The 24550-nt window shown below is 47.0% G+C and overlaps 2 protein-coding genes across 11 annotated transcripts; one reads left to right on the top strand and one right to left on the bottom strand.

Moving 5' to 3' along the window:
• Positions 1–1042: 1042 nt before the first annotated feature.
• Positions 1043–4868, bottom strand: SWI5 (SWI5 homologous recombination repair protein). Its single transcript, XM_079324146.1, has 7 exons — positions 4822–4868; positions 3680–3708; positions 3259–3511; positions 3117–3165; positions 2598–2719; positions 1514–1608; positions 1043–1249 (listed from the first exon to the last, which is right to left on the bottom strand). The coding sequence occupies exons 1-7, from the start codon at positions 4851–4853 to the stop codon at positions 1185–1187; spliced, it is 645 nt and encodes a 214-aa protein (XP_079180272.1). The 5' UTR covers positions 4854–4868; the 3' UTR covers positions 1043–1184.
• On the top strand, positions 4094–23059 carry GOLGA2 (golgin A2). 10 transcript variants are annotated; one of them, XM_079324122.1, is made up of 28 exons: positions 4094–4343; positions 5378–5500; positions 5832–5912; positions 9223–9357; positions 9967–10010; positions 10134–10197; positions 10657–10716; positions 11192–11272; positions 12990–13028; positions 13530–13592; positions 13830–13923; positions 14555–14661; positions 15186–15244; positions 15461–15602; positions 16614–16703; positions 16870–16977; positions 17073–17160; positions 17666–18012; positions 18807–18920; positions 19195–19419; positions 19651–19750; positions 19830–19909; positions 20473–20626; positions 20789–20856; positions 21124–21226; positions 21474–21580; positions 21737–21905; positions 22025–23059. In XM_079324122.1, exons 1-28 carry the CDS (start codon positions 4296–4298, stop codon positions 22270–22272), a joined length of 3141 nt encoding a protein of 1046 aa, XP_079180248.1. In that variant the 5' UTR covers positions 4094–4295; the 3' UTR covers positions 22273–23059. The 10 variants fall into 10 exon arrangements, with proteins under 10 accessions (XP_079180248.1, XP_079180247.1, XP_079180251.1 ...); XM_079324121.1 differs by having other exon boundaries at positions 4197–4343; positions 17669–18012; XM_079324125.1 differs by lacking the exon at positions 5832–5912 and having other exon boundaries at positions 4197–4343; positions 17669–18012.
• The last annotated feature ends 1491 nt before the right edge of the window (positions 23060–24550 follow it).

Below are 24550 nucleotides of genomic sequence, written 5' to 3'. Positions count from 1 at the left end.
CACAGCTGCACATCAACAGAGACTTGCTTGGATGAATCACAGAATATACAGGCTCCTTCTGTCCCCCTGCTTGAGACCACTCCCCACAGCTTTTGAGGCAAAACAAGACAATTATTAGTGATGTGTCTGTGCCACATCCAGAGCCAGGAGTGCAAAAACAATGATCTGTTCTCAGCAGCAGCCTTGTGACTGTTTCTGGCTTCCAATCACAATGAAGACAGATTAATTTGATTCAAATTTGGAAGTAACAAGCAGACTGCAGCATGGGCCTAACTGGAGGCCACAGGGGAAACTTTCTGGCTTAAAAGCTCTTGGAAAGTAAAAATGGGTAGAAGGACATCAAGCTTGAGTGAAAAAGGGACAACAGATCTGCAGTCAGCAGAGCACTTCATCACTTCCAACTGCCCAAAGCAGCCAAATTTAGTCTGTGCAGTCACCCTCAGCCCTAACACTGACATTGAAACACTTGTGCTCCCAACATCATCCTCTGCCCAGGACAGCACTCACTTCCACCATGACTCTGCACTTAGGGAAAAGTGATTTTGCACATGCACATTCCTGGAGAAAACAGTGGAATAACTCGTGTTATAGTTGTCTCAATACAGTTTTAGATTTTGTCCCCAGGTTCATGCAATGTTTTATAGGCTCTTAAAGTGAATTACTGACAGATGTGAAGGCTGCTTTATTCAGTGGACACAACTTTACATTTTGCCATTTACTACAGAAATGATACAAAACCTCCAGATACCAGAGTAGGTAAATACAAGAATGCAGAACACCCAGACTTCTCTGGATTTGTTGATAAAACAAAATAAAACCCCAAACCACCACGATTTCTGCCTCCTTCCCTCTCTTCTTCTCTTTCAAAGCAGCTATTACATTGCACATTTTTATTTCCTCACTTCCTCTACCCGTTCAGCAACCAAACAGCCCCTGGCTACTGCAGGAATGTTTCATGGAAGAGGCTTAACATCAATCTGAACTACAATCTTTCAAAAAAAAACCAAAAAAAAACCCCAAAAAACCTGTTGATCAAGTAGTATATTAAATTATCTAAAAATACTACATCCCTTTTCCAAAGGTTCCTTTTTCACTTTCTGTCTCTTCTAAACCAGGATGACACCAACTTGCAATGGCCCAGTGACAGTCACTTCAGCAGGACATGGCAGTTTCCAGGTTCAGGACTAGTCACTGAGCTCCAGGTCATACTCAGGATAGAGCTGTTTTGTAGTGACCCCTCGGATAACAGCTAGGAAATAAGAGAAACAGCATTGCTTTCATTAAACAAAGATCAGATGAGTCAGAAACATGGTGTTTTATTCCCCTAGTTACCCCACAGGACATCCCATAGCCAAGCAAACCCAGGTTTTGAGCTGTGCCTCCTGCTTGCCCAAACACTTTTTTTAAAGTGAAGGATCTGTAACACAAGCTTTGCCTCCATGGTAGCAGCTTCTTTCTGTGTCTGTGTGAAAACACTGGCTAAAAAGGTCTTGAACAGCTTCCCCATCCTTACCCAGCTTGCCCAGGAGCATCTGCCCAGCATCTTTGATTTCATTGTACTCATGGAGCAGAGAGATGTGCTTGTCCAGTTCCTCCAGGCTGTAACCCCTGTAAATTAACACCAGAAAGGTCACAAATGACACAGAGGGACTGGGGGTTCCTGCTGCTGTGGGAGATACCCAAGCCTGGCACCTCAAAAGCAGACACTGAACACAGTGAAGGGCAGTTGCTGCAAGCTGTAAACATGAAAGCTCTAAATAAGCTCAAGAAAGCTCTCAGAAGTTTCAGTTCTGAGAGTTCTCAGAATCAAGTAGAAACAAGAGTAGGCTGTGATGAATTCCATTGTTGTGTATATATATATATATATATAATCTGTATATAGGGAAAAATTAAGAATCATAGAATTTTAATTTTTCCATCTTAGAATGGAAAAAACTCCAAGATCACCAAGTCCAACCTCTGGCCAAGCACCACCACATTAACTAAACCAGAGCACTGAGTGCCACATTCAGTCATCTCTCAAACACCTCCAGGGACCATGACTCCATCATCTCCCTGGCCAGCCCATCCCATTGCTTAATCACCCTTTCAGCAAAGAAATTCCTCCTCATGTCCAAACTGGAGTTGTCCTGGCACAGCCTGAGGCCATTTTCTCTTGTCCTGTGGCTAAAAGGTTTGTTTACCCTTGAGGATAAATGGAAAAGGGTTCTGAAACAGCCTTTGTTGTTCAACCACTTCCATCCTATGCACTACACTTACCTCAGAAAACATCAGTCCTTCACAACAAATAACAAATGGCTAAAATTATCTGTTCCCACTGAACACATAATTACCTCAGGAACACCCAGGCTAAGGCAAAAATCCTCTTATGCAAGCTCCTAGTAAAACTTGTTTTGCTTTACCACATAAAGTGGAAAGAATTCCTTTGTCTCTAACAAGTCCCATCACTTACAACACCACTGTAACCAACATTGCACCATGCCAATAATGGCATCATAGAAGGTCAGATCTCAGCTCCAATTCCTGGATCACATTTTGGTTTAAAAACAAAAATAATTAAGGCATCACAGTGAACACTGAGCTTCCCAAGGGCGTACTCGGACAATAATTGTGCAATTTCCTGGTCTAGAGCAAGGTCTTTCTGTTTCAGCTCTTCAATTTCACACCGCAGGGCTTCTTCGCTGGCTCCATTAGGCTGGAGGGACTTTGGAGATGGGATCTGTAGAATACAAATGACATGCAGCAGGAAATCAGCTCTGGGTAAGACGCTACAGTGCTGGAGGATTAATGGGAAAATAGTGTGTGTGTGTCACAGGATAAAACAGAAAAGGAAAAAAAAAAAAAAAAATTCCCCAGGGCAGGGAGGGAGGGTTCAAATAAAATACGGATCAGTGTACATAACATTAGCCTGCTCCGTATCGCATCCAACAGCATTTTCGAGAGTTACAGTGTAAAGTGAAAATAAATAATTAAAAATCACGATATGCCTTTCAGGAGAAACTCCCAGCACGACACAGTGCAAACTGCGGTGCCGGCACAAACCCGGCGAACCAGCACCTTCACCCTCAAGGAAAACACTCCCCGGCGGGCCGGGCTGAGCCCCGGGCAGGACTCACCGGTGCCCTGAACGCGGCCGTGCCGCTCCGCCCGCCGCCAGCCGAGACCCTGCCAAAGCAGAGGGGGTGTCAGGGGCCGGTACCGCCGCCTCGGCGGGGACACGGCCCGGGAGGGGAGAGACAGCGGGGAACCGGCTCCTACCTCCTGGGCAGGGCCCGCGGCGGGTGGCGGGGCGGGCTGCGGCCCGCGCCCGGCGGGACCCGCTCGGCCAGGGCTGAGGGCTCCGCGCTGAAGGCTCGGGGCTCCCGCCACACCGGAGAGTTGCTGTCCCCCCGCCACACAGCACGCCGGGAGTTGTAGTCCTGCCTCCGGGGGATGCGCCGGGAGTTGTAGTCCTGCTGCCTGGAGGTGTGCTGGGAGTTGTAGTCCCCTGCCGGGCCCGACCGTGGTTGGGCTGCAGGTGACATTGTGTGTCGCAGGACACAGTTGTCCCCCAATGGCCGAGGTAGTTACATTTGATGCTTCAGAGACACCTCAGCACCGCGACTCAGCTGGGACAGGGGCTCAGGGTGTCTCAGGGTCACTTACACAGAATCACTCAATAAATCTGGTTCGAAAAGACCTCTGGTTCGAAAAATCACCGAGTCCAAGCTGTGATCGAACACCACCACGTCAAACAGACCACGGCACTGGGTGCCAAGTCCAGTCTTTATCGTTAAGCACCTCCGCAATGTTATTTTTGCAAGGTGAGCAGTGCCCACACCCCCGATTGTCCCCGCGTCCCGCCGGGCCACCGCAGCTCCCTGCGGGCTCCCTGTCCCGCACAGAGGCTCGGGCCCGGCGCAGGGAGCCGTGTCCCTGCGAGCGCCTGGTCTCAGCGGGGCTGCCCGAGCCTCAGGCGCTGCTGAGCTTGGAAGGTCAAAGGATTCGGGATTACACACAGCGACCCCGCCGCCCGCGCTGCCCGCGGGGTCAGCTCGGACACCACAGGGCAGAACGCCAGGCGGGTGCGCGGGTCGCCGGGCTGGCCCCTCCCGGCATTTGCTCTGGGCTGTCGGGACAGCGCCGGGTGCCTCACGGGGAGCGGGGTGTCCCGGACGGGGGTGTCCCGGCGGGGCCGGGCCGTCCCGCTGTGTCACCCAGGGCTGTCCCGGGGCGGAGCGGGCCCGGCCGGGGGCGGAGCCGCCGCCGCCGCCGCCGCTCCTGGCGGGCTGACGTGGCCGGGGCGCGGGGCGGACATGGCGGACGGCAGCAGGCAGAGCCGGTTGGCCGCGGCCAAGAAGAAGGTGAGGGGCCGGGGGCCGGGGGCCGGGCAGGACGGGACGCGGCACGGCGGAGCTGAGGGGGGCTGCGTGCCGCGAGCCCCGCGCGGGCCGGACCCCGGGCCGGGCCGGGCCGAGCGCGGCCTGCCCCGAGGGGCGCGGGCCGGGCCGCCGCCGCCCCCAGCTGCGGGCCCGGCGCGGCGGGGCCCCGGGGGCTGCGGGTGTCCGGGGCTGCGGCCCGGCCTTCTCGGCGGGCGGCGGGACGAGGCCGGGCCTGGGTGCCTGCGGTGCCGTGAGGGTTGCCCGTGCCGGTGTGCAGGTGTCGTGTCTCCCCCCCGCCCCGCTTCCTCTCCCCCTCCCCTTTTTTCCCCTTTTTTTCCCCGTGTTTTTTCCCTGGAGGCGGCCCGGCTGCCTGCGTCCCGGCGGGATGCGCTTCTGTGTCAAAGTCACAGGAACGGCAAAGTGTCCTGGAGCAGTTCAGGCTTCCATTTTGAAATCCTACCAATAATGGGATCCTCGTTCGTCCTTCTGCATCCCCCGCTGGCGCGCCGTGCCCTGCCCGGGCTGTGCGGGCCGGGGGTGCCGTTATTTGCATAAACAAATGCCGGACCCGCCGCTCTGGGGCTCGGACGTGCAGGAATTGCACAGAAATGCCGGCAGACCTGGCGGGATTCGAGTTACACCTTATCAGACCGGCACTTTCTGAGCGAGGTGGATGCGATTTAAAATAATTTGTAGATTGTTTCTCCCCTTAGTTCGCAGTTGTTGCAGTGTCTGCCGTGGGGATTGCAACTGTCCTTCATAAAATCTTTCATGGGGTGGATGATTTCACTGTCAGGCAGTGCTTTTTCACTTTGTGTGCAGGATTATTTGCCCTTCTTGCTCTTATAACCCTAAAAATCCCCCAAACTAGTGCTTTCAGTCTCCTTTAAGTTCCACTATGGAGTATCAAATAATCTGCATTGGCTATAAACAAAAGTTGAATGTTTACAAGGTTTTTTGGGGTTACAGAAGGCATATTCTGTTTGAACTTCAGATTCTTCTTCTTCTGTTTACAGCTGAAGGAATATCAGCAGAAGAACAGCCCTGGAGCAACTGCAGGAACTAAGAAAAAACGCAAAACTAAAGAAGGCAGCAGACCTGTGACTCCCACCACTGATGACCAGCAGCCTCCAGAGAACGTGAGTGTCTCATTCTTTCTCTCAAGTCATCTGCCACCTCCTTGTTTGGTTTTCTGGACAATCTGACTGGAGCTGGGAGCAGCTGTGCTGGGGTAAGAGCTGGTGTAGGTGCTGTTTGAAGCGTTCTGCAGTTGTTGGCAGCTGCCTGTTCTGGAAGGTGCAGCTGCCACCAGTGTGTCCGATGGTTCCCTGGGTGTGCCCAGAGCTGCTGGGCCGAGGTGTGTGGTCCTCACGAGCTGGGTGAGGCTGTTCTTGGCTGCCTTGGATTGACATTTTCTCTCTGTCCTTCTCTGAGCCGTTTCTCTTTCCCCTTTTCTTTCGCCTCCTGTAGATTCAGAACATTCTGAAGGTGCTGGTGTCAGACCTTAACCGCTCCAATGGGGTAGCCATACCCTCATTGGACAAGAGGAAGGTGAGGCAGTGCTTGTGTCCCTCGCAGTGACTCGCTCTCCCTCCTGCATGCTTCGGGTTCTGAGCTCCATCTCCGGGGTGGAGCCTTGTCCTCACACATCCATTGTCAGTTGCTTCAGTTTTGTTGCTGTTTTTATTAACATGGAGCTCTTTGTTACCATTGCTTGTTTCCTTTTGGTTTGTGTCAATGTTAACAAGTCAAAATGTGGGCCTTGTCAAAAAGTCTGTCTTGAGATAGCTGAGCTTGGAGGAAAACAGGAGTTTGGGGTGAGGCAATAAACTCACTTAACAGGAGGAAAACTGCACTAGGAAGAGGTAGTGTTCCCTTATTCTTTGTTTTTCCTGGTCTGAGTGTCATTGCTTTGTTTCCTGGAGCTTGGTTTCTGAAGGACATGTTTCTGCTCATCTCCAGGCAAACAGCTGCACTGGCTGGTTATTCCAGCCACCCCTTTTATGACAGGTGATGAAGCTGGCACAGGAGTTGTACAGTCTGGCAAGGACCAGGGGTGTAAATATGCTTAGGCAGGAAGTCAGATACTTCAAAGCCAGGCATGTACAGGCTTTAGTGTCTTCACATTCCCAAGATCCTAAGAGGAAAGGGCAGGAAGTATGCCAAGAGGCAAGAGAAAGGTGTTCAGAAACATATATGAGCAAACTGCCTTTTAAAAATATTTATTTTCAGACAGTCAGCTTATTTAAAGTAAGGACCAAACTTTGATAGGAACTCAGAGAAGTCAAATTTTGTGGCCCAGGATGTTCTTCCAGTTTTGTTGTACCAAAGCTGTGCTTTTCATTTTCACTTGAATTGTTTTGGTAGTTTATTTCTCTACCATTGTTTCAATGTGGTTGTCATAAAGTAGCTCACTGTTATGCTTACTGCATATCCATGGGTTTCCAGCAATGAATATAACTATAGTAATCACATGGGGTACCTGACAGATGAAGTGAAACCTGCAGGGTGGAATGGAACACCCTCTGAATTGCCTTTGTATCCTTTTTTCCTTTTTTTTTTTCCCTTTTGTGTGATAGTACATCTGACACACAGATTTCCACCAGCTGGACCTCGTGTAGGTTCTGTACCAGCAGAAGTCAAATAATATGAAGAAACACTGCCAGCTTTGGGGTGCTGGGTGTTCCTCAGAAAACTTGTGTCTGAAGTGTCACTGTTGTCCTGGGGACTGTTTTCTGTTAATACTTGTAAGCTCAGAGTAAGTTAAATATTGGAGAAGAGGACTTGTTTCCCATTGGAGGGTGAGATGAAGATAGGTGCTCCAGTGCTGTTGCTGAAGTGACACTTGGCCTTGCAGTGAAGGCCTGCCTGTGTCTACAGCTTTAGTTGTGTTCTGCAAAGGGAGAATTTATTGCTCTAGTCATTCTTGTTTCCCCTTTTTTTTTCCCTCTTCCTCAGAGATACAGTTTGATCTGATTGGCTGTTATGGAATTTTTGGATTGTTGTGCCTGGGTTTTTAGGAATTATTTGAAAACTAATCTTGAACTGCAACATGTAAGGAAAGAGCAATTTCTCATTCCAGTTGCTGTCTTGTAAAAAGCCTGAGTCAGGAAAATGCTGTTTAGAAACTTGATGCTAATAGGGCAGAAAAGCTGATCATTAGCAGCTGAGCTGCTGCTGCCATTGGTGTCTCATGTGAGGCAGAGCCCTCCCTTGTCTCTCACTTCAGCTTTCTTGGCTCTGAAACAGAAGAAAACCAGCAAAGTAGAAGCCTTTGTGTGAAAGCAAATGGATTCTAATACATGCTAAGCTGAGCAGAATTACTGACATTTTATTCTGCATTATTGGAATGTCACAATGCATAATTTCTGTATAAGTGTTTTGCTTATAATGCCTTCTGTTTCCAACAAATTTGATTGTTCAAATAGTTTTGGGGTTTTTGACAGTTTATTACAAAACTGCTCCTTCTGAAGAAAGGAGGAAGTTCTTGTGGTTAAGGAACATTACTGGTTTCTGCATCTTGGAAGTATTAGGCAGAAAGAATGTTCTGATCTGAAGAAATGATCATTTTGAGATGCATTGGGGAATTAATTCTCCTCTCCCTCTGATGTTCATATTGATGAGTGTTTGATTTATAAAGGTGAAGTAATCTTTAGCTGGAAGAAGTGAGGGAGTTTCTGACCTTCCTAATAAGCACCTAACATATTGCTCCTTCAGAGCATCAGTACTTGTCATGCTAAAAAGAAATTCAGAAAATTCTTGTTTTCCCTTTGTAGTCTTCCACCTTCCTGCCTTCATTAAATTTGTCACCACTGTTGATGTTTTAACCTTGCTGCTGGATTAGTAAGTGAATAGCTGAGCACAGGGAATGCCAAGAGAGAGAGATTTCTTGGTTCCTCTGAAGTGCCAAGAAGGAAGTAACTGAAGTAAGAGGGAACTCTTCCAGGTGGAATTGCAGAGAGTTGCAGTATATTCGTGGGCCTGAATGCTGAAAAATCATCTCATTTGTTTTGTTGTGTTTTTCAAATGATGACTTACCAGGGCTGGATGATGAAATCAATCAAATTGCTGTAAAACACAAGAGCACTGCTGAACCTTTATGGCTCTAGTGCTGTGCAAGGAGATGAAATGGTCCAGTGCAATGTGGCTTCCTAGAGGGGGCTGCAGATGCCATCCATCCTCCCACAGAGGCTGGGTGGGAACTTGCTGTCCAGAAATAGTTTTTTGGCGCTTCTCTTTTCTATTTAGATTTTTCTAGTCATGGGACCCATGGCTGCAGCAGGGCCACAGGCACCTGCTCCCAGCCACCCTCCCTCTGGCCTGTTCATAAATGTCCTGTTTCTAAACTGGTAGGTCATGGCATGCCACAAATTTCACTGAGTTTTAGACAGAACACTTGAGTCTGACTAACCCAATTTTCAAGTAGTCACTCCCCTGTTCTTTTCCATCTTCATTTGCATACAGTGATCTGTGTTTTCCCCAGGAATACCTCGAAGGTGATGCTTTCCAGAGCACAGTGACATTTGGCTTTGCCCTTACTTGTTTTTTTGGAATCTTTTGCAGTGAATCTTGTGTGTGAACTTAAGAGTTTGGGTGATGTTGTTGCCCTCTGTTTAAAAAGGGAGTTGGATTGTGGGACACTGATTCTTTATGGAAGGACACACTCCAGGACAGTGTTTGTCTGTGATTGATGCAGCCACCTCTTTGCTCTGGGGAGAACACAGGTTCCCTTCCACATGTTTCTTAATGACTGTTCACATCTGTCTGGTTTTCACAGGCAGGCCACAAGGTGATGTGTTGGTGTGTGTGTGTTTGTTCATTTTGCATGAAGGCTGTAATCCTGTGCTGTGTTTTGTGACAGGCATACTTTGACAGTGATGTTGCCACTCGTAGTGCTGAACAGCTTGCTCCTGATGTCCCTGTGCTATCTAACAGCAACAGCCTCCCTAGTTGTGGTTCTGTTCTGCCTGCTCCTGAGAGCATGCAGCTGACACAGGTTTGTGATCTATCATCAATACTGCCATTGAACCATTCAGTACTGGTTAGTGGTGCCACATTAGTGTGGAGAAAGATGACCTTCATAAATATGACATGACTAGTTCAGATTTTCTCCTTTTAAAAATACTACATTCTCCACTCCCCATGCAGTCATCATCTGTCTGTGGGAGCAGAGGGAGTACTAGCACACATGTATCCTTGCAGTTTCTGGAGCTGTTTTCCTTCCCCATCTCTCCTATTTCATTAGCAGAAAATACCCTTAATAACAAGTCTCCAGTTCAATCAGTCTGTATTTCCTTTTACTAATTAAAGAGTCAGTTGTAGTTTTTTTCCAGCAAAGTGTTGATTATCCTGATAAATAGGAACAGTAGACATAAAGCCTGATACACTTGAATTTCTCTGTTCCAGGGAACCCAGACTCACACCACTCAGAAATGATGTGTAAGTCAGGGCTGAGTTGGTGGTTTTAAGTTCATCTTCCTTTGGGAAGCAGTAATTACAGGTGCTGTGGAACTTGAGCCCAGGTGTAATCAAGTCTTAGTGACACACTCGTAAGTGTGACTCCCATCTTTTACAGGCTTGTAAGTTTTTGTGTTTTAATCCACAGATGAATGAAGCTGAGGATCATAAAAATGCTTTGGATGAGAACAGGTGAGTGTCTGTGTTGGCTTTGCAACAGGATCCCAGCAAATTAAGGTTTTATTCCTGCCCCAATGCTGTGCTGATGTGGCAGCTCTCTGGGAGAGGTTTTCATTGCCAGGTCTTTGTTCCCAGGTCCTTCTCGTCAACAGAGGGTCTCCGTCAGTTGTCTGAGCAGCTCAATGGCCTGGTTTCCCAGGTACTCCTTTTCATCCATTTGTCCCATTAATTCTCCTGCTGTTTGGTGTGGAGTTTAAAGCAGACAGCTCAAGGAAACATTCTTCAATCTCAGAGATGTCTGCAGCCACCCTGCTAACCAATGTGATACTTAAACATTAAGGAGCAAAAATTCCTGGTTTAGAAATTTCAGATTTCAGCAATAGGAAGAAAAGCAGAGTGGGATGAATGAATTGTACATATTCATGGAAAGTTGTACTCTTGATTTACTGGAAAGGAATATGAAGTCAGTCTGAATAATTCACATCAGCTTGTCACAGGGGCAGCCAGTGTCTATCCTGAGCCAGAAGAGTGTTTCCTGTGCCTGTGTGTGGTCGTTTGAAGTGACAGGTGCTATAAGGAGTGTTACTCTTATAATGGGATCTTACCTAATAGTGATTTGCCTTGGGGACTAAAACTGCCTTACTTGATTTACTTCTAGTCTGCATCCTATGTGAATGGAGAAAGTGCTGTTTCTTCCACAAATATTAAGGAAATGGAAGTAAGTTGTTCTCAGTCATGTTTTTTATTTTTCTTCTTATTTGCTGCTGTTGATCCCTTGTTTGGATTCTGTGCTTGCAGCAGTGTTAGTGAGGCCTAACTGAATGCACAGGTCACATACATCACTGTGTAGTGTCACCTGGGGCTGTAATTGGGTAGTTGTGATTACTATAGTCAGAGTCAGCTATTGGAGATGTTCCCAGTTTGGGGACTGGGGATAATCTGGCTTCCATGCAACTGCAGTTCTTATTTCTAAATCACTTTTATGTCAAAATGAGGCCTCAGCAGAAACGGATAAAATAGGTTGACATCCCAGCTGCTTTTGTTCAAACCACAGATTTTGTTTTGTTTGGACAATCTGGTTATATCAAACTGTGATAATGATTTATTTTTCTGTCCTTTTTAATTATTGCTTTTTTCCTTCCCTCCTCCTCTTCTGCTCCTTCCTTTTTCTCCTATATGCATGTGCCCGTCAGACACGTTACCAGGAGCTGGCAGTAGCCCTGGATTCCAGCAATCTAACTAACAAACAGCTCGTTACAAAGATAGAGGAATTGGTAAGAAACAATCCAACCAACCAGTTTGACATTGTCTTTGCTGCTCCTCCACGCTCTCTGGGTGTCTGCAAGGTTCCCTCATAGTGCCACAAGGAAGGCTGCTTGCACAGCACTTTGTATGGAGCAAAATGGGCTGCATGGAAAACCTCTGAGAGGATCAAAGCCTAAGGCCTCTTGTGAGTGTGGTGCCTCATCTGAGAAAGCAGAAACAGAGTTTAGTTGTTTCTATTTAAGTGTGCTTTGTTGATCTCTTCACACTGTCCCTGGATGATAAACATCCTGATAAAACAGCTATTTCTGGTCCTGGTCTGAATCCTTGAAATGCAGAGTTCTGGTGCTGGCAGCAGTGTGAAAACCTGTTTCTGCAGGTGATGATGCTGTTCTAAATATATCAGCAGAAAAGGAGCAATAGGTCCAAGAGAGCCTGGGGCTGTTTTCTGATCATATCCTCAGCTTCTCTTGGCACAATGAATGAACTGCTTTGTCCTGTGGCCTGCATGGATTCCTGCTGCTGCTTTTCAGCCTTAACACTGCAAGAAATGCAGCTAAGTGGATCTGTTCCAGACTGAAAAGAGCCTTTCTTGTGTGAAATACTTTCCTCCATTTTGTTCTCCCTGAAACCACACTTTTCCCAAAGTTCAGCATTTCCCAGTGTACCCCATGACCCTTCTTTTTGTTTCATTTTTTGTTTTGGGTTAATTTTGTTCTGTTCTTTTTCTTTTTTGTGTTTTAGTTGGGCTGCAGAGGTACAGTGCATTGCCCACCCAGGATTCTCATTGTTTGCCAGCTTTTCTGTTTGTCTGGAACTCTGTAGGGCCTTTGCTGCATTTGTGCTCTTGCCTTTGCTTTTCCTGCTTATGTTGTGTGCTGGCATTGCTAAAATGAAAACATCATCACCTTTTCATCTGCAGTCATGTTGCAAAATGCACTGAGGTGGTAGTAGTAATAAAGAAGCATTTTGGCCAATATTCCTCATTTGGGAAGAGGTTAAAATACTAATTATATCGTTACTTAAGATGTATTTGTGAGAAAACTGCCAGGGGGACAAGAGCAGCAAAGAGCAAACAGGGTTTGGTGGCAGCCTGGGCAGCCTTTGTCCCTTTCACACCTACAGATGCACTTTGTGCAGTCACACATCTCCAGTACTTCACCCATAAGACTGAAATTGGCTGGGACAGGATTATCCCTTTCCTTGCATCTGGCTTCAGCTCTGTCTCATACCACCTTGGTGGGAGCCTGCCAACGTACGTGCAGCTCTGCATGACTTGGCCAGTTGTTAACTGGGATAGAGGTCTAAGGAATACTTAAAGGAAAGGACTTTTGCTTTGGGATTTAGGTATTTATCTTTTATTGAAATCATTTTTGCTGATTTTCCTAACACACCAATTTGACTGTGATTAATTGCACAGATGTGAGATATTGCAAATTTAAACTGAAGTTGCTGGATGCTCAGATAGGAACATAGAGGGGTTTCAGCAGAGATATTGGAGGAGAACTGTGATAATGTACTGGACAATGAAAAACATATCACATGTATTGGTGAAGGGAGCCCCAAATCTTACTTTTAATAGCTAAGATGAACTTCTTAGTCTTCTACAGAAATGGAAATTCTCCTTACATTAACTGGGCATATATCCTACTTCATCAAAAGGAAAATGTGTCTCAGCAGTATAAGAATATTTTCTCTTAATATTGGTGCATCAATTTTTTTCCATAGAAACAGCAGAATCAAGAAGCAGTGAATCAGCTAGAGAAGGTAAAGTGTGTCCTTTTTTCAGTAGATACAGAAATAAGTGTTTCTCTGAGGAGTAGAAAACACAGTGGATTGTGGCACAAGTGTGCACGATCTTGTCTTGTGTTAGATTCAGTTTTATTTGTAGCATAAGCTTAATATTTTAACTTCATGATTTGGACCTGGCAGGCAGCATTCTTATTTTGACCAAAGCTAATATTTACATGCTCAAGTTGGAGGAGTGCAGTGGGGACATGAGGTTACAGTTTAGGTCCTTGCCAGGAGCTTCCATTCCAGCACTGCCACGTGTGTGCTGCAGTGATTGCACTGTGCTGTCACTGCTGGTCTGCGATGGAAAAATGATTAAGTAGTTCAAATAATGGAAGATTAAACATACCTTAAAAAATACTGGCATCATTTAGATGCTAGAAATAGTACCAATAATTCCTGCTTTTTTAGTTTAACATAAAACAAGAGTTAACTATCTGCACATTTGTGCTGACCAAGCATTTTTTGTTTCTACAGGAAAAGAAGGAGTTTGAGCAGAAATTTTCTAAAGAGCAAGCAGCACTGAGGGAACAGTTACAGGTAAGGCAGAGCCTCCCTTACAGTAATATTACCTGACTTCTGCTGTTTTGTGGATTATTGAGCACTCGTAGTCCTTATCCTGGAAGGCAGAAGTCCATTCCTTTAGCAAAACTGCAAGTGTCAGCCAGACTGTACTTAACTGCAAGAGCTCTTTACTGAATTGTCCTTTGTGACAACAGTGATGTTGCTGTGGCAAGCAAAGAATTTTTGTGCTGAGCCGATTTTTGTTTCCCAAAGGTTCATATCCAGACTATTGGAATTCTTGTTTCTGAGAAATCTGAGCTGCAGACAGCCCTTGGCCATACTCAGCAAGCTGCACGGCAGAAATCAGGTAGGTGACTGAGTCTGCAGCTCAGGCTGCTGGTTGAACTGTGGATGTCAAGTCACAAGCATGACAGTTGTTGGCAGCCAGCTCACAGCACTCCCTGAGCCCTTTGGCACTGGCACTGCTGCTGTCATTGTAGCTGCCCCCAAATGGGAGCATGTTGGTCTCATGGCAGTTGAGGTTCTTTTGTGCATCACTAAAGCCATGTCAGCTCTGTTGGGCCTGATGACTACCCCTGACCATTTCTTTCTAATTCTTTTAAAACTTGGTTTTTTCTTTTCTGCCTCCCACACAGCTGTCATGTTAATGTAGGTCTTAGCTCAACCTGTTATTCTGAAGTACATTTGAGCAATTTATTCTAAGAGAAAAAAAAAAACCCCAAACAACAGACTGTCTATTGTTCTGCAAAGGAAGTTTCATCATCTCCCTCTAAGAGTGAGGCAGGTAGTTAGAGAGAGCTGTGCTCCCAGGGCTGTTCGTGAATCACCTCTAGAGCCAGGAGTGGAGCCAGCTCTGCTCATTCACAAAGATCTGGGCTGCCTCAGGAGCTTGTTGACAAAGTAGAAAGTGCTGTTCAGCCAGTTCCAAAATGCCCTTTGTGGTCCAGCCTCAAGTGTCTGTGCTCTGACTTGTCCAGGAGAAGCTGAGAGCCTCGCTGCCCGTTTGCACTCGTCCCGCCAGCGCGTCTCGGAGCTGGAGCGCACTTTGTCCTCCATCTCCATGCAGCAAAAGCAGTCAGAGAAGGTGAGAGTCATGTTTATGCTTAACCAACTCTGCCTTTGGCTGTTTGCTTATTACTGCATTGCTGCAAAGTCTGCAGTCCCTGCTTGGAGAAGAGGCAGAAATTAACCTTGTTAATTGTTAATTAACCTTTTAAAGCTCTGCATTCCCCATGATCAAGGCAAACTTCATTCAGGTTTCTGTGACTAATCATATGGTCTAGTTGGTGTCTTCAGATCTAGCACCTCACTTCATTAGTCTGGCAGCTCCACGCAAGAGAGACACCTTGTCCAGAAATCTCCATCAAACACACATTTTAGTATTGTCTTTAATCCAGAAGTTTGCAGAAATACTTGTAGCATCACACTTGAAAAGACTGAGAGGCTTATTCCTGGAAAATTCAGGAGGTTCTAAGTAAACCTGTCCTGAGGGTTTTTGCTAAAGTTATTACCTTCTCTGATCTGTTAAGGGTGAAATGAAGTATTTTTTAATACCTTATTTGTTTGGCTGAAGTCTATAGATGAATCAATAATTTCCTTTTCCTCCAGCATAATAAAGAATTAGTGAAAGAGCGAGACAACCTGAAAATGGAACTGTACAAAAGAAGGTAAGTCCCTTCTGCTCATTACTGCAGAAGAGCCCCAAAACAAGTGGCAAAGATCACAGGTGGTGACTTGGGAGGCTGGATATTCAATTAAAATAATTAGATTAGTCACTAGATGTAATGTTTCTGTGATTCTAGCTTCCAGGAAGCCCTGGTTTGTAGATTTATGACCTGGACATCAGCAGACCCAGAGCTACTTTAATTTTTTGTTTGTTTTAGCAAAAGTAGTGAAGAAATAAAACAGCAGAATTCAGAGCTGTCAGAGAAAGTTCACTCCCTGGTGTCTCAGAACTCAGCTATGAAGTTGGATGTGGAAGATTTGCATAAGAAATTGGAAATGGCTGAACTGATGATTCAACAGGTGAGGGCAGAGGACACTGATGACACTGCCACACTTCCTTCTGAGAGAGGGGGCAAGACTTAACTCTTGGCTTTAAAGGAAGGCATGAAATCTCATCAAGACATTCTCCTAGAAAAAAGCTTTCAGCAAGGCTTCAGGGAAACAGAAAGTTTGTATTCTCTAAGGTGTTGGAACTATAAATTGATTGAAAAGCACACAGTTGAAAAGCAATGTGACATTAGTCTGCTAAAACTGTTTTACTGTGAGAGAGGGTGAAATATGGAAGTACAGTGACTTTTCTGATTGTGTCTGTTCAGGATTTTGATTATTTAGTTGTGCAGTCTCACTGAGTAACCAGCTGAGTAGGGATGGTGTTTGTACCCACCAGTGGAAGGTGGTGAATTGGACAGTGGAAGCTTGAAGTCAGCTGGGGAAAGAATGCATGGAGCCAGCTGTTAGCAGGTCAGGGAGCAAGCTTGGTGTAACCCTGAGCCTGGGAAGGAAGAAAATGCTCTTTTTTTATTCCTAGACTGTGTCTTAAGTTACCCTTGAAATTAAGCCAACTGCTGCTCTTCTGGGAAAAGTGCTGTGCCTCAGCTGAACCAGCCTTGCTGCTTGGTCCACTGACATGCTCCAGACACTGGCTTTAAATTCCTGACATGTCTGACAACTTTTAAAGTCACAGGCTTTTATACCATCTGATATGGCTGTATAATGCAGACTCTGGAAATGTGCAAATTTTCTGAGCCAAATTTTGACTGAATCCTATTTTTTTAATTTAAAAAATAGCAAATGTAAAATTGGTAGGGAGAAGCTGCCTAGTTCAACCTGTTTTACAGGACTAAAATCTCAGGAAATCTCTTCTTGTTTTTAATCCCCCTATTTTTTTCACACTGAACTTCATTATGAGTTGGAGCACTTTAAAGAACTGTAGGTGACAACATAGATCATGTGGTAGGTTACTCTGAGGGGAAAGGCTGTGCAGGAATTGAGTATTAACATTTTGCCTTAGCTTTCTGATTTTTTTAATAGTTCTCAAGCCAGGGAGGGAGTCTGGATGCAAACCAGCAGCTGCAGATGGCTCTGGAGGAGAAAGCAAGCCTGGAAACACAGCTAGCTCAGGTAAGAGGTTGTATGAAATATGATCCAAATCTTGATGTCTGTGAGGAAGCTTGTGGGGCAGAAAAATGTAGTCTGAACTTTGCACTAACACTGGTTTCTTCAAGTTTTATCCCTTAAACCAAATTTATTTAGCCAGTATGATGTTGTTTGATTTTGTTTTGAACAGCTCTCAGAGTCACTTCACCAGCTGCAGGCAGAAAGAGATCAGTATGTGGAGAAGCTGAGGGAGGAGGGGAGCGTTTGGCAGCAGCGGGTGCAGCAGCTCTCTGAGCAGGTAACCCTGGGGCAGCATCCCAGCTCTGGACACACACAGGCAGCAGGAAGTGCCCCATGAACATTGTTGTAATTTTCATTTGTGTGGCCTTGCAGGTCCACACAATGGCAGAGGAGAAGGAGAAACACATGGCCAAAATTCAGGAGCTGGAAAACAATGTTACAGAGCTGTTGAGCGCATCAGGTAGGGCTTCCAAAGTGGGCTTTGCAGAGTGGAACTGGATAACTCTGTCCTGCTGTGCAGATGCTTCTGCACAGGAGATGCAAGTAGGTCTGATGCTGGGAAGGCAGATGGAGACCAGGTGACCCTAAGAACCCTTTTTCCTGGGAAACAGCAAGTGAACTCCTGCAGTGAATAGACCAGCAGCCTGATTATGTCTGTAGTACTGGCCTGATTGTACTGTCAGCCTCTCTGGCCCAGGAGTTTGGGAAGGCAGGATGCTCCTGATGTTCCTGCTAGGGCTGTGAGGGAGGCAGCAGCAAACAGCAGGATGCTATTCCTGGGTTTGGGGTAGATTTGCTCCTTTTTCCTCTCAGTGCTATGCACTGAGGGTTGGATACTGCAGCTGGTGATCCTTTCTGGGTCACAGAGCCCTATGGGCTGGGTTGTGCTTTGTGTATCCAGCAGGGTTGTGTCTCACCCAGCCATTTCCCCAGTGACTGAGCCCCTTGTGACTGCATTTCCTCAGCAGTGAAGGCCATGGACACCGAGCCCCCCCCAGCGCCGGGGCCCACGGCAGCTGAGCTCAGCCTGCAGGAGGAGATCCAGCGGCTGCGGCAGGAGAGGGACGAGCTGCACGGGCAGTTCCAGGCCCAGGTGCGTGACAACCAGCAGCTGAGCCACCTCAACCGCGAGCAGGAGGAGCGGCTGCTGGAGCTGGAAAAGACTGTGCAGCGCTACAGTGAGGAGGCTGTGGACAGGCAGCAGATCCTGGAGGACATGCAGAGTGACAAGGCCACCATCAGTAGGGCACTGAGCCAGAACCGGGATCTGAAGGAGCAGCTGGCTGAGCTGCAGAATGGGTTTGTCAAACTGGTACGTTCTGTTCGTGCATCTTCTCCCACTGCTTCCCTCACTGGTGCAATGCTTTTGTAGCACAGATGTGAAAAACTGGCAGCAGCATTATCCCTCCCTTATCCTCTGAGACTGTGGCTGCTCCATCCTTTGATACAGAGTGCCATACCAAGAAGTTCCCTCCAGTTCCTTACTCCTTCAGGTGCTCTAGCAGATGAACCAGTGTCTTTATCCAGAACTGTTTCCTTTTCCTTGTCATTCCCTGACAGTCAGGCTGTTTCTGTCCCTGGGTATTCCTCCTCCTTTTACCTGAAGATACCCATTGTATTTGCCCATGAGAAAGTTCTCAGCAGTGTTCTATTCTGCTGCTGTCATTCTTACCCATCCTGGAGCTGAATCCTTACTCTTGCTTTGCTTCTTTCTGGGACCCTAGCAGACTGGCACATGGTCTAGCTGTTGATTTTTTTTTTTCTTTAGTCCTTTTGGAACTCCTTGTTTTTGAATGTCTGTGGCTCTCTTTGGGATATTCATACCACCCATCTGTTTTGGAGCTGACAGGCTGCATGACGTGCCAGGCCTCTTCTTGGCACTGTCCCAGCACTGATTCCCCTGGCTTTTTCTTTGCTTTTCTCCCATCTTCTGAATCTTTCTGTAAGTTATTTAATATTCTAAACAGTCAATTTATGGCCCTCAGTTACAGTTCAGAAAAACACAAGGGATGGCACCCTGTTGTACTGGGAACTAACATGGTTTATTGAGAGCCTGTTTCAAGGTGGTGGGGGCAGTTTCCTTACACAGTTGTGTTTGTCTTGCAGACAAATGAAAACATGGAGGTTACAAGTGCCCTACAGTCAGAGCAGCATGTAAAGAAGGAGCTGGCCAAGAAGCTTGGGCAGCTGCAGGAGAACCTGGCGGAGCTCAAAGAGACGGTGAGCAGCAGCAGTGGGATGGCAGGGCTGGATTGTGCAGATTGCTGGCAGCTTCCCAGACACTGATGGAAAGATGGAAATGAGTGTTGTAAAGATCCAGCTGGGAGCCTTCCCCTATCATCTGCTGCCTGATGTGGGGGACCAGCATGTGGGGGCAGATGGTGGCTGTGTGCCTGGTTGGTGGCTTTGGGGCAATGTTGACAGCTTGGATCATGTCACAGGGATCAGCTTTTCAGACAGAAAGGTTTGATATGTTTTGAACTCGTTCTCTCAGCTGGAGCTGAAGACACAGGAGGCCCGTGGCCTGCAGGAGCAGAGGGACCAGTGCTACAGCCACCTGCAGCAGTACACCCTGGCCTTCCAGCAGCTCGCCGCCGAGAAGGAAGAACTGCACAAGCAATTCCTGCTTCAGACACAGCTCATGGACCGCCTGCAGCACGAGGAGGTCCAGGGCAAGGTGACAGTGGAAATGCACCTGAAAGAGCTGCAGCAGACAAAGGTAACAGTGAAAAGGGACAAGTGGGAAGATGGAAGTAATCAGTGAGTGAGAGATTTGGCCAGTCCCTTCCACGCTGCTCTGTTCTGTGATGCTGTGATTGCACCCTGTGCCCTAGAGTATCTGGAGGTGAAGTACTGCTTGTGTGTGCGTGGTGCTACTGTCTGAAGATGGAGTGATTATTTGCAGTCTGGCTTGAGCAGGTTTTTGTGACCCTCTGCTTCTCTCTTGCAGGAAAGTCTAGAAGCTGTAGCCAAAGAAAACAAAGAGCTGCAGGCCCAGATCAGTCAGCTGTCAGCAGAAATGGACGGCAGAATTTTGCACCAACTGGAGGGTGAGTTCCTGCATCAGGGAGGAGGCAGAGCTGGGTTCTCTGCAGCATTGCCTCCTTGTTCACCTTCCTTCTTTTACAGAAGGTGATGAAGAAATGACTGAAGAAACCCAAAAACCTTCTCTTGTGATCCCAGAGAAATTTGAAAGCCATGAAGAAATGGTGAGTCTTAATGGGTAGAAATGCCTTTGGTTTTAGTTCTGAATGAATATCTAGAAAAGGGAACTGGTTAAATTGCAGGGAGGTTTATCAGCTGTCACCCCACCAGCTGAGTGCAGTCATGAGGGAAATGCAACAGTTCTTGTGCATAGCAGCAAAGCCAAGATTTCTGCAGCATCCTTGCAAAACAGGCTGGAAGTCTGGCAGTGATTTCCTTATGACAACAACTCAGCTGGTAGAGCAGCTCTTTAATGGGGTTTTGATGATGATGTTCTCTTTAATTTGGAAGGCAGTTTGGAAATGGTGTCAAATATCCACAAGATTTATCTGCAAGTACAGTCATAATACTGCAGTCAAACAGTTCTCAAGGGACTCAGTTTTTAACCTGCACTAATTGGGAATGAGAAGAGGCAGTAGCTGCTGCCTGGCTTAGTTCCAGGGCAGTCACACAGTTCTTCACACCCATAAATAAAATGAGGTAAATTGTTACTGTGTCCTGAGGTGCACCATAGATCCTGCTGAACACAGGGGAAGCACTAATGTCCACACTCTGAAATTCTTCTTAGGTCACTTTCGTGACCTCTGCCATGTCCCAAGTGGAGCAGGAGCGAGAAGATCTGAGGAAGCAGCTGGCTGCTCAGAAGCAGCAGTGCAGAACCCTCCTGCAGCAAATCACAGCTCTCAGGCAGGAGCAGCAACATCACGTCACCCTGGATGGAGGTAAAGTCTTGGCACAGTTTGAGGACAGTGTGACCATGAGGTACTGGGCCAGCTGGCCATGGCTGCTCTGAGACAGACCTTTGGGTCTGTGAGGGAATCCTACCCCTGGAGAAACTGTAAATTGCACACGGGGAAACTGTAAATTGCACACGTTCCTTCCAGGCTCCGTTATGGATACTGTTCCAGTGGAGGTTCACGAGGCTTTGAAAACAGCCATGGACAAGCTACAGGTAAGCAAAGCATCTCATGTTGTTTCAGCCCTATTACACTGCTCAGCCAGACTAGGATCCAGTGCCAGACAAACACAACACAAACAGGTTGTAGAGGAATAAGCAACTCATGTTCCATAAAAAGGTGCTCCATCCTAAAAAGCTTGCTTGGTTGTAAAGAAGCAGGATTTGTTCTGCAGGCTCAGACCAGTGTCATGGGGGTGTTCTCTTTAGCACAGGTGTTGTCTGTGAGCAGCCCAGGTGACTGAGCCCTCTTTGTGTGTGCAGTTGCGTTTCACAGAGCTGATGCATGAGAAGGCTGATCTGAAGGAGAGGCTGGAGGAGCTGGAGCACCGCTGTATCCAGCTGTCTGGAGAGACTGACACCATTGGTATGTTTAGGCAGCACTGTACAGCCTAGAGCTTGCTCAGTGCCTTATTTATGTGGGGAGCAGAAAGTCCCCTATGAGCTTCTGGAGCTGGAGCCCTTCAACTATCAAGCCCTCCATGTCTCCTACTGCTGCCTCACTGGGCTAATCCACTCCAGGGCTGGATTCCCTGGGTCCTCATGCCCGTACCTCACTACAGGGTTTGTACCCCAATCTTGCAGACACTCCTGAGGCTTCTCTTGTGTTCCAGGGGAATACATTGCACTGTACCAGAGTCAAAGGGCTATCCTCAAACAGCGGCACCAGGAGAAGGAGGAGTATATCAGCAGGTTGGCTCAGGATAAGGAAGAAATGAAGGCAAGGACTCTTTTCTGTGGTACTACTCCAAGCAGGATGGGCCTGGGGAGTGCAAACCTTTGTGTGTTATTTGCTAATTCTGTGACTGAAGTAAGACTGCAAACTGCAGTGCTGTGTGTGTGCATGTTTCATGGGCTTTCCTTTACTTTGGTACAGATGAAACTACTGGAGCTGCAGGAATTAGTGATGCGCCTGGTCAGGGAAAGAAACGAATGGTACAGCAAGTATGTAGCAGCTGCTCAGAACCCAGAGCTGCTGGCCAGCCAGACTGAAGGTGTGCTGCCAGCAGAGAGGCGCATTGAGCTGAACGCCACTGATGGAGCAGGTGAGCTGCAGCCAGGACAAGCTCAGTGCAGGGGGAGCAGCCCCTGCTCTCAGCCTTGGCTGAGATGGGAGCCAAGTGATGGGGGAGTTACCTGCCTGCCTTGTCTGTGCTCCTTGCAGGGTTACGAGAGGTGAATCTGTCAGATGAAGCAGAACAAGAGGCTGCTCTTCATCAATCTGGTTTCTCCCCTGCTGACAGTAAAGCTGCTCAGCCAAACCAAGAGGACCCCACAGCAAAGCAAATAATGCAGCTTCTCAGAGAAATCCAGAACCCTCAGGAGAGGCTGGGCTCCCTGCTGGAAAACCCATGCATTCCCTTCTTCTACCGTGCTGATGAGAACGATGAGGTCAAAATCATGGTAGTTTAAGTGGTGCTACATCTTACTGACAGCAGCTTTCTGTGGGCCTGAAAGGACTTGATGGACTTGTATGTGCCCATACCTCTGCTCAGTGCCCTTGGTGAGAACAGATTCCTAAAGACATCAGTAAAGAGAGATTGTATCAGATGGAGCTCCAGCAGCAAACCTCATCTTCTCTTTCTCTTTTCTCTGTTACTTGGTGTGCTTGGAGTACAGGCAGACTCTTAACTCCTCCTGGGAGGCAGCTGGTGCTGCCACATCACCTAGGCCAGGCCCAGACTGGGGGCAAAGGGAGTCCATGACTTTTGGCAAAATGACTTAATCCCTTGTCCCAGACTCTGCTGCCACAGGAGCTTCACACGGTTCTGATCCATCACTCATGCCTGTCATCAGCCCAGTTCCTTCCAGGGCTCCCAAAGTAACTAACTGTTCTGGTAATGGACTCTCTGGACTCTCAAGAGGTTGGGTTTGTTTTCATACTACGTATCCTAAACTGTCCCTTCCTGCTGCAGCCCTGCCTCTTGCACCTGTATTTCAGAACAGGCCCCAGCAAGTGGCTCCTGGGCAGCACAGCCCTGTCTGTTCTCATTGCCAGGGGGAGGGACTGATGGCAGCCTTGAGGGGTCTTTTGGTTACTTGACAAAGCTTTATGTGATTCTTGGGAGTGGGGTGGAAATGTAACTGCACTTTGAAGGATGATGTGTTTCACTTGTATGTGTCTGAAGGTTTTATTTATTTTAAGAAATGGGAAAAATAAGTAAAAGGAAACCACTTAATAAACATGCTTCATTTTGAATTTTGGGACTTTAGGGGTTCTAGTTTTCCATCCCTGAACTTTGCTCTTCTCCCATTTGGGTAAGGATTTCAGGAGATGAGTGGAAACCAAGATCCCATGGCCCATGTTTAAGGTCCTGAGACATACAGCAGCAAGTGTGGTACCTGGCCCTGCCATAGCTCTGATTCTAAGGAGAAAATAGAACATGGAGAGAGGAGAGCAGTCCCTGAAAGGGCAGCAAAACAAATCTGAGTGGGGAAGTTCATGCCATGTGAACTGCAGGTGGATATCCTGCAACTGTATCTGCCTTCAGGCTAGAAGTGCCTGTTCTAACTTAGGATGGGTGGTGTCAACGGTGGAGTTTTGAGGGAAACCACAGGGGAGGGTTAAAGGGAGCTAATCATTTGAGCTGTGTGATCAAACAGGAGTTTTGGCTGCTGCCTGAAGCAGCATCAGCTGCCACCCTGCTGAGATGCAAGCACAGGAACACAGATTTCTGTCCATTCAACAGGAGAGGTGGTTCATTTCTTCATGTCCAAGTTGGTGAATCTTACAATAGCAGAGCAGAGAGCTTTTCTTCTACTGCCAAAGGCATATCATGTGTGGGTTGTTTTTTTTTAAACGGTTCATATCTTGGTATTTCCAAATACAAATGAAAAAAGGGATACACAGCACAATGAGTGCTTTCCTGTAAGCCTCCAGGGGAAGGGATTTTGAACTCCTTTCATTTAAATGGCACGAGTGGTGTCAGTCTCTCCTCAGCACAAATGACTGAGCTCCCCAGAGTATGGGGTATGTACATTCTGTATCTGTGTAAAATGGTGTATATTCCTTGAAGAGAGACTAAGCCTGTTCAGTGCTTATGGCTGCTCAGGCCATTCATAAATCTGTACCATAACTAAAGGGGAAGGGCTGTGATTTAAGACAGAGTATTATTCTAAGAGGAATAAATAGTTATTGGGTGTTTACTCTGGAACTGTGGAGGAGATAAAACCAGTGCAGAGGTGACTTAACCCTGTTACAAATTTGCTTTCTGAATAAACTTATTCAGAAGGGCACTGACTAGAGGTATTTCTTCTGCATAGACCACCTTGAAATTTGGCCAGAAAAAGAGAAGAATTCATTCTTTGTTGAAAGCACCTGCCCTGACATTGATGCTATTTTCACTGAGCTTTCATGAATGTTTTCTGTACAGACTGCTGACAAGCCTGAGGGGTGGCTCTTGGCTAGCATTTCATATCCAGACCCCAGCTTCAGATGAATTTTTTTTACCCTGACCCCTTTCAGGAGTGATTCCCAGACCCCACCTTAACATCCACTCGCTGTGCTCCACAAGCACTAAAGGCAAAAATCCCTTTTAAGAAGCAATTTGTGTGCAAACTCACAACTTCTGTATGCCCCATCTCTGAAGCACCTCCACACAATTCCTTCTGCACAGGGTTTTACCCTTCTACACCTGAGAAGCTGTTTCACTGCTGCAGCTCCTGGACACTGCTGGTGCAGATCTGCTCC

This window comes from Erithacus rubecula (genome assembly GCF_903797595.1).
Source record: "Erithacus rubecula genome assembly, chromosome: 21".
In the NCBI taxonomy this organism is placed as follows: Eukaryota; Metazoa; Chordata; class Aves; order Passeriformes; family Muscicapidae; genus Erithacus; species Erithacus rubecula.
Note: the sequence above shows the minus strand (reverse complement) of the source record. Positions and strands in the feature narration are given on the sequence as shown.

Excerpts from the sequence above, each read along its gene's own strand:
- GOLGA2 (XM_079324122.1), top strand. The coding sequence starts at position 4,296 with ATGGCGGACGGCAGCAGGCAGAGCCGGTTGGCCGCGGCCAAGAAGAAG. Across the intron at positions 11,273-12,989 it reads TTACAAAGATAGAGGAATTG|AAACAGCAGAATCAAGAAGC; the intron begins GTAAGAAACAAT and ends TTTTTTCCATAG. Across the intron at positions 13,593-13,829 it reads CACTGAGGGAACAGTTACAG|GTTCATATCCAGACTATTGG; the intron begins GTAAGGCAGAGC and ends TGTTTCCCAAAG.
- SWI5 (XM_079324146.1), bottom strand. The coding sequence starts at position 4,853 with ATGCAGAAGGACGAACGAGGATCCCATTATTG. Across the intron at positions 3,512-3,679 it reads GGTGATTTTTCGAACCAGAG|CCCAACCACGGTCGGGCCCG; the intron begins GTCTTTTCGAAC and ends TGTCACCTGCAG. Across the intron at positions 2,720-3,116 it reads CGGCCGCGTTCAGGGCACCG|ATCCCATCTCCAAAGTCCCT; the intron begins GTGAGTCCTGCC and ends TGTATTCTACAG.